The sequence below is a fragment of the Triticum aestivum genome, chromosome 3A (genome assembly GCF_018294505.1).
Source record: "Triticum aestivum cultivar Chinese Spring chromosome 3A, IWGSC CS RefSeq v2.1, whole genome shotgun sequence".
Taxonomy (NCBI): domain Eukaryota; kingdom Viridiplantae; phylum Streptophyta; class Magnoliopsida; order Poales; family Poaceae; genus Triticum; species Triticum aestivum.
Genome location: NC_057800.1, coordinates 123,438,406 through 123,446,042, shown reverse-complemented (window position 1 = coordinate 123,446,042; position 7,637 = coordinate 123,438,406). Strand labels below are relative to the sequence as shown.

At 52.3% G+C, this 7,637-nt stretch overlaps 1 protein-coding gene across 1 annotated transcript; it reads left to right on the top strand.

Annotated features, from left to right (window-relative positions):
* Positions 1-971: 971 nt before the first annotated feature.
* Positions 972-5,687, top strand: LOC123060617 (trans-cinnamate 4-monooxygenase). The gene is made up of 4 exons (XM_044483398.1): positions 972-1,404; positions 1,520-1,959; positions 4,179-4,300; positions 4,834-5,687. The coding sequence occupies exons 1-4, from the start codon at positions 1,060-1,062 to the stop codon at positions 5,430-5,432; spliced, it is 1,506 nt and encodes a 501-aa protein (XP_044339333.1). The 5' UTR covers positions 972-1,059; the 3' UTR covers positions 5,433-5,687.
* The last annotated feature ends 1,950 nt before the right edge of the window (positions 5,688-7,637 follow it).

The window sequence follows — 7,637 nt, the reverse complement described above, 5'->3', positions numbered from 1 at the left end:
GCGGAGACAAGGAGGACGGTGCCGACATGGATGCGGATGAGCAGCGGGCACAAGGGGGGGAGGGGGTGTTTTTCCTTGAGAACTGGCCGTGACTGAGTGAATTTGAGGGCTTGCCCACGCGGCGTTTATAATTTTTAAGTTAATATAGTTTGAGGATTCAATTAGGTCCAATTTAACTCCTCGAATATATTTTTTAAAGAATTTAAAACATTTTAAAGGGTCGGCCAGAGATGCTTTTAGGAACCTCACCGTCGTTTTCCATGACGCAGACCCGTAGAAAATGGGACGCCACGGCCGATTCTTCCCACAACGCCGATCTCCAAGTTGGAGGTGAGGACACCCTGGCCGAAATGTCGCCCAAGGAGGAGAAGGGAGTTGACGTTGTCGGTGAATGGTGGGAGCTGGTCGCCGGTGCCGGAGAAGGTCGGGGTTCAGAGGCACGACGAGGCGACCGACGCATGCCAAGCGGAGGAGGTGGCTAACGCAACACGCGGCTGCGGAACACAGTGGTTGTGTTGTCAGTTGTCACCGTACCTTACGCTTCGCGCGGCTGCCCCTCTAGTTCTCAGGATGCCAGCAAACTCGTGGTCGCGTTGCTGGCCGGAAACGCCATTTTCATCGCTTTGACCCGGCCACGAGATCGGCCAACAGTTTCTGCGTGCGGTTGGTGGCGCTCCGGCCGCCATGTACTACTATGTCTCTACTCACCCCGACTTGTGCGTTTTGACCAGCCCAACTCCTTGACCCACCAAACACGAGCCCGCCGGCCCTCTTTCCCGATTAGCCCATGCCCGCCCCCCCAAAAAATGGTTCCGGACCACAGCTGGGCCCGCACCACCACCCACCCCGCCACCCGTACGCCTTCCCACACCACCAGAATCGCCGACCCCGTGTACCACTTCACATCCGCCCGCCACCTACCTCCGTCAAACCCCCCCTATAAAATCCCCACCGCTGCGCAATCGTCCGTCAAATTAATTCGGCAGATCGGCCCGCCCCTCCCCACCAGCGACACGACACACACAGACACACGGGAGCCGCACAGCGCACCTACCCCCGATGGACGTGCTCCTCCTGGAGAAGGCCCTGCTGGGCCTCTTCGCCGCGGCGGTGCTGGCCATCGCCGTCGCCAAGCTCGCCGGCAAGCGCCTCCGCCTCCCCCCGGGCCCCTCCGGCGCGCCCATCGTCGGCAACTGGCTGCAGGTCGGCGACGACCTCAACCACCGCAACCTGATGGGCATGGCCAGGCGGTTCGGCGAGGTGTTCCTCCTCCGCATGGGCGTCCGCAACCTGGTGGTCGTCTCCAGCCCCGAGCTCGCCAAGGAGGTCCTCCACACCCAGGGCGTCGAGTTCGGCTCCCGCACCCGCAACGTCGTCTTCGACATCTTCACCGGCAAGGGCCAGGTAAATCCATCAATTATTAATCGTCCTGATTTAATCTGCTCCTCGATCGCATAGTAGCGGAAGTAATTAATTAACGGGCGTCTAACTAACGCTGGTAATTGACGCGCAAATGCAGGACATGGTGTTCACGGTGTACGGCGACCACTGGCGGAAGATGCGGCGGATCATGACGGTGCCCTTCTTCACCAACAAGGTGGTGGCGCAGAACCGGGCGGGGTGGGAGGAGGAGGCGCGGCTGGTGGTGGAGGACCTCAGGGCCGACCCGGCGGCGGCGGCGGCGGGCGTGGTGGTGCGCCGCAGGCTGCAGCTCATGATGTACAACGACATGTTCCGCATCATGTTCGACCGCCGCTTCGAGAGCACCGCCGACCCGCTCTTCAACCAGCTCAAGGCGCTCAACGCCGAGCGCAGCATCCTCTCCCAGAGCTTCGACTACAACTACGGCGACTTCATCCCCGTCCTCCGCCCCTTCCTCCGCCGCTACCTCAACCGCTGCACCAACCTCAAGACCAAGCGCATGAAGGTGTTCGAGGACCAGTTCGTCCAACCGCGCAAGTAAGCACTCCAGCACTATACCAGTAGCAGTCTAGTGCTTGATTGTCTCTTACTATAATTATTAATTCGTGCGCCTAGCGTTAATCCATGACTCCATGTTACTATAACGGAAATGTTAACGCCCACACGTGTGGGCGTTGACCATCTCGACCACACGCATCCATCATCGTTCAGTACTATATGTACGAATCTTGGCACAATCTGGCTGATTTTCTGTGCCACGTAGGATAAGACGTGTATGTGGTGTGTGACATAGTTCGCCCACACATCCGTTTTATCACACGGAGGGGCCGGTGTGTGGGCGTTTAGCAGTTCACCCACACATCCAGTTTTCAGTCACGCACAAGGGCTGGTGTGTGGGCGTTTGCCATCTCGCCCACACGTCCGCCTCCTCTCCCACACCCAAGCTGCCAGTTGCCATGCGTTTTGCAGTGTACATGGCAACTGCCCTAGTGTGATTACAAGCAGATGGCAACTCTCTTTTTTTTACCCGAACATGTCAGTTGCCATATGTTTTGCATGGTACATGGCAAACTGCCCTAGCGTGCACGTAAGCAGATGACAACTCTTTTTTTTTACATGGCAACTGCCCTAACGTGCTTGTGAGCACATGGCAACTCTCTCTTTTACCCGAACATATTTTTTTGCCATGCCATTTTTTCAGTGCTACATGACAACTGTCTAGTGTTAGTAGGTGGCAACTCCTAAAGTTTTGAAATCATGGCAACTGCAGTAGACCAGACCACACATGGCAACAACTGTAGTTGTCCAAAAAATGGCAATCTGGAACTTTGACCTGAGATGGCAACTGTAGTTGAGCAGACATGGCAACTGTAGTTGTCCGACATGGCAACCGTAGTTCAGCGACATGGCAACTGCACTTAAACGAACATAGACGAGGGTCCGGCCCATGGCAACTGCGTGCGCGCGGTAAAGTGTCACGTGGGGCGTGCAGGATCACGAGGTACGAGGCCTGACGTACCGGGCGTGTGGGCGTTATCTATTTTCGCCCACACGCACGCGTGTAAGAGGGACCGGGAGAAAAAAAAGAGGCGTGTGTGCGGTAGTTGTTTTGCTCACACACAAACGTGTGGGCTGGTCCTCTTAGGCACCACACAGAACGTGTGAGTAGATTCCTTAACGCCCACACGTGTGGCAGTTATCGGGACCCTACTATAAGCAAGTAGGCACGCCAAATTGGACACGCATGTTGGCTCCACTTGCGCCAGCTTCGATTTCTTTACTCGTCGTGCGTGGGTTGCGTTGGTTGGTGCTGGCCGGCCGGCGGTGGTAGCTGACCGGTTGCAGTGAATCGGTGGTGAGCTGGAGAGCGAGTTTGGTGGCGCTCCTACCTGCACAAGTTAGCTGGGGTTCCATTCCACGAGGTGGCTGGCTGATGTGGTCATCCAGATCACGGTGATAGCGACGTCGGTAACGTCGTGGAGCAGCATGGTCGTCAAACTTCTCGGCACAAGTTATCTTTGCGCCTACACTTGACCTTTTCAAGGCCACCAGCCATCGTGTCGCTCTCGTCCAAACCAGCACGCAATGACCCATTAGAACGCTGCCCGATGCAGCCATGCTCCCATAACCCAGATGCCTCAATAGTTTTGACATCGCACAACAAGATGGGAGGGACTTGAGATCTGTCTTTGTCCATACGGCTGCGTGTTCTTGAAACCTTTGCTTGGCGGAGCATGCAGAGATTGATGATTACGTGAACAACCACGCATCATGTGATGGATCGGCCTTTTCAAAGCAAAGGCTTTAATTGGTGAAATTGCTTTCTGAAGCGGTTGGAGGTCCGACTCATTCACGATCACACCGACAGTGGAAAGCGTCAAACATAAGTTATTTGAATTGTTCGTCTGATTGGAGCAGGTCTACCAGATCGCCATCTGCTTAGTAAGTCATGGGGAAAAATGACAAGTTACAAAGCAGGCTAATGGCTAGTTTTTGTTTAGAAAATGGCTAAAATGGCTAGTTGTAGTGCTCCTAGTTTGCCATTTTCCATTGCATGTTACACATCATGTGGGACCACGTACGATAATGGAGCTGTCAGCTTATTCCTCTATTGAATTGGACGGATCGATCATGCTAACAAACCAGCATAGCAACATGGCTGCATTTTACTGTACGCCGAGCTACTTGGCACCTAGTTGTCCAACTGGGAAATTAATGGGTACGGGTCCCTAACTTATCCGACATGACATTTGCAGGGAGGCGTTGGAGAAGACGGGCGAGATCAGGTGCGCCATGGACCACATCCTGGAGGCCGAGAGAAAGGGCGAGATCAACCATGACAACGTCCTCTACATCGTCGAGAACATCAACGTCGCAGGTAAATTTCATCATCAGCTAAACATATGTACTTACTACTCATACTTTCTCATGAAGTGGAGTGGTTGTTGTTAAGTACGTAGTCTTAGTCATGTATATGATGTAGCCATGATGTTGTCGGCGACGGCCATTTCTTTGTTAATGAAAAGCACCACGCACGATTGGAAACTTTATGATCAAAGAGGCCGTAACCTAACCTTTTTATTCTTAACTAAGCGGCGCTTAGCCGGCACATGCACGCAGGCATACAGTACACCTAACCTTTTTATTCTTAATTAATCACACAAGCACACACTTTCTTCATGATCCAGTATTATTCCTTGAACGTGCGGAGAGCCTAGGAGTACACTCCGAGCTGTAAAAAATATACCAGTATTTGCAAATGGTGTACTAGCCAGAGCTGCGTCCACGTGATCTCTCACCGAACTTCGTTTTCTAGCTCAACTTTACAACCCCATTTGCCGCCATAATTAATAATTAATTGTCGATGCGACAAATGTCCACAATGACGGAGCTTGGATTGATCCTTTGCAGCCATTGAGACGACGCTGTGGTCGATCGAGTGGGGCATCGCGGAGCTGGTGAACCACCCGGACATCCAGCAGAAGCTGCGCGAGGAGATCGTCGCCGTGCTCGGCGCCGGCGTGGCGGTGACGGAGCCCGACCTGGAGCGCCTCCCCTACCTGCAGTCCGTGGTGAAGGAGACGCTCCGCCTCCGCATGGCCATCCCGCTCCTCGTGCCCCACATGAACCTCAGCGACGCCAAGCTCGCCGGCTACGACATCCCCGCCGAGTCCAAGATCCTCGTCAACGCCTGGTTCCTCGCCAACGACCCCAAGCGGTGGGTGCGCGCCGACGAGTTCAGGCCCGAGCGGTTCCTCGAGGAGGAGAAGGCCGTCGAGGCCCACGGCAACGACTTCCGGTTCGTGCCCTTCGGCGTCGGCCGCCGGAGCTGCCCCGGGATCATCCTCGCGCTGCCCATCATCGGCATCACGCTCGGACGCCTGGTGCAGAACTTCCAGCTGCTGCCGCCGCCCGGGCAGGACAAGATCGACACCACCGAGAAGCCCGGGCAGTTCAGCAACCAGATCCTCAAGCACGCCACCATCGTCTGCAAGCCACTGGAGGCTTAAGAATTTTCGATGAACGACATGGAGGTTTATGGCATGCGTGCGTCCACGCTGATGCGGGGAGATCCATCTATGCATGTGACTTTGTATTTTGCATTTCTTTTTTGGTGTTTTGTAGTAGTATAAGTTTAAATTATTTTTTTGGTGTTGGGCTATTTGTCTTCATGTGAGGCGTCGTGTTGTAAATTTCCATATATAATGTGATGTAAAACTTCTTGGCTCCAAAAAACGACATGGTTACTCATTTTGCAATGCAAACTCCGAGCTGGCTCAGAATCATTGTTATTTATGGCGTAGTGTCAAAAACGCCTTTACATTATGGGACAAAAGGAGTAGGTGTTAGGCTGGTCAACTAATAACATGCATAAGTTACAATCTTCATGGTGGATATCATACACGTCTTTATTTATGTAGACTTATTTTTCTTTGGCATGTCACGGTAATATATTTTATGTTACTGCAAATATCTTCCTCATTAACAACATGCAACACAAGCAAACTTACCTTATGGTGTATTATGTTACTAGCTAAGTTACTTTCATTGTGTCCATCTTTAGCCATCGTTGTGGCACGACCGTCCGATTGGCTTCCTATAAGAGCATCTCTAACTGATCCTTCAAAAGTCATAATTGAGTTTAATATTGTTTCAAGAAAGTAAGCAAGAGCTAGCACATCCGTCAAAACAAAAATCTCTGAAATATGATATTTCCCCCTATAAATTGTCTTCCACTTCCTCAAATTTAGACTCACCATGACCGTTCTCAGTAGAAATTAGCCCCAATCTCGCTACTTCTCATTTGCCCACATCTTTCCCGACTGACCTTGCTGCCGCCGCCACTATCCCCACCGTAGGTCTTCACCGGCCCCGATGAGCAGCGGAATGGAAAGCCCCACCCCTGCCGCACCCCCGGCCACCCTTGTTGGCGCCAGAGACTCGCCTCCGACTACAAATTTGGTGCCGCAGGAACAAAAGGGGCAGAGCCAAGGCAAGAACCTAATTGAGCTATCTCGGTCGCGGGTGGTGGTCGCCACTCACTCCATCTGCACCACCCTACCATCTTTGTCCAAGCCAGCCGACAAACGGGACCACCGGCCATCAGTCAAGGCAGTGAACAGCATGGTGACCGCCGCGAAGAAGAAGAATGCGGTCGCCGGGAAGCTACCCCCGCGGCGTCCCGTGCCACGGACGCCTACTACGCGACATGTTGCAGCCGCACCACCACCCCCTCCACCTCCGACAGCTGACGTCGACCCGAGATTCAAAAAAGATCTGGAGCTAGGCCAGCATGCTGGATAAAATGGCCGCAAGGTAAAAAATCTTTTTTATTTTCAATTGCTCAAGTGATTGATGGGTAGGTTCTTTCCATGCCTTTTATAATGAGAAATTGAATGATGAGGTGGATGCATTCTCGGTTTAGTTGAATGAGAGCCACACACGACCTCGACGACAATGTCATGTCAATGCCAGACACCATGGAGATGAGGAGGACTGCCAAGGAGATGGAGGAGACGAACATTGAAGAGGAAGACTAGGTTGTGCAACTACAAGACATGGGAATATATTGCTTTGTGCGAAGCTTGGATTAAGATCTCTCTTGAGGCCACGGTCGGCGCCAACCAAGCAAAGGATTTTTTTGTGGGGAAGATCGAGGACTACTACAAAGACCATGTGTCCATTCCCTACATCCGCATAATCGGGTCTCTCACTCATCGTTGGCGTGTGATCCAAAACCAATGCAACTGATGGGCCAGATGTGTTGAGCAAGTCAACCTTATGCCACCAAGTGGAATCCCCAAGCACGAGTATGATCTCATCATTCAAGCTCTTTATAAGGAGAGGAACAAGAGATATGGGAGAAAAGCCTTTTTTGCATCTTGCTACAAAGAGCTTGATGGACATGAGAAGTGGACAAGAAGAAACTATGAAACAACAGCAAAGAGGCAAAGGCTCAATACCAATGTTGTTGAAGATGATGACTTGCTAGAGAACCCAACCACTCCTTATGTCTGGCCGGATGGATCAAAATTGCAAAGCAAACCAAGAAAAATGGTGGTGTTGGACCATACAACAAAGATTTAATTGTGATGGTGGAGATGAAGAGGGCATTGGTGGCTGTCCAGAATGAGGCAACCACAAATTGTTTCTATGAGATCAAGACACTGAGGAGTGGAAGGCAAAGGCGGTGGCCGAAGAGAGGAAGGTGCTAG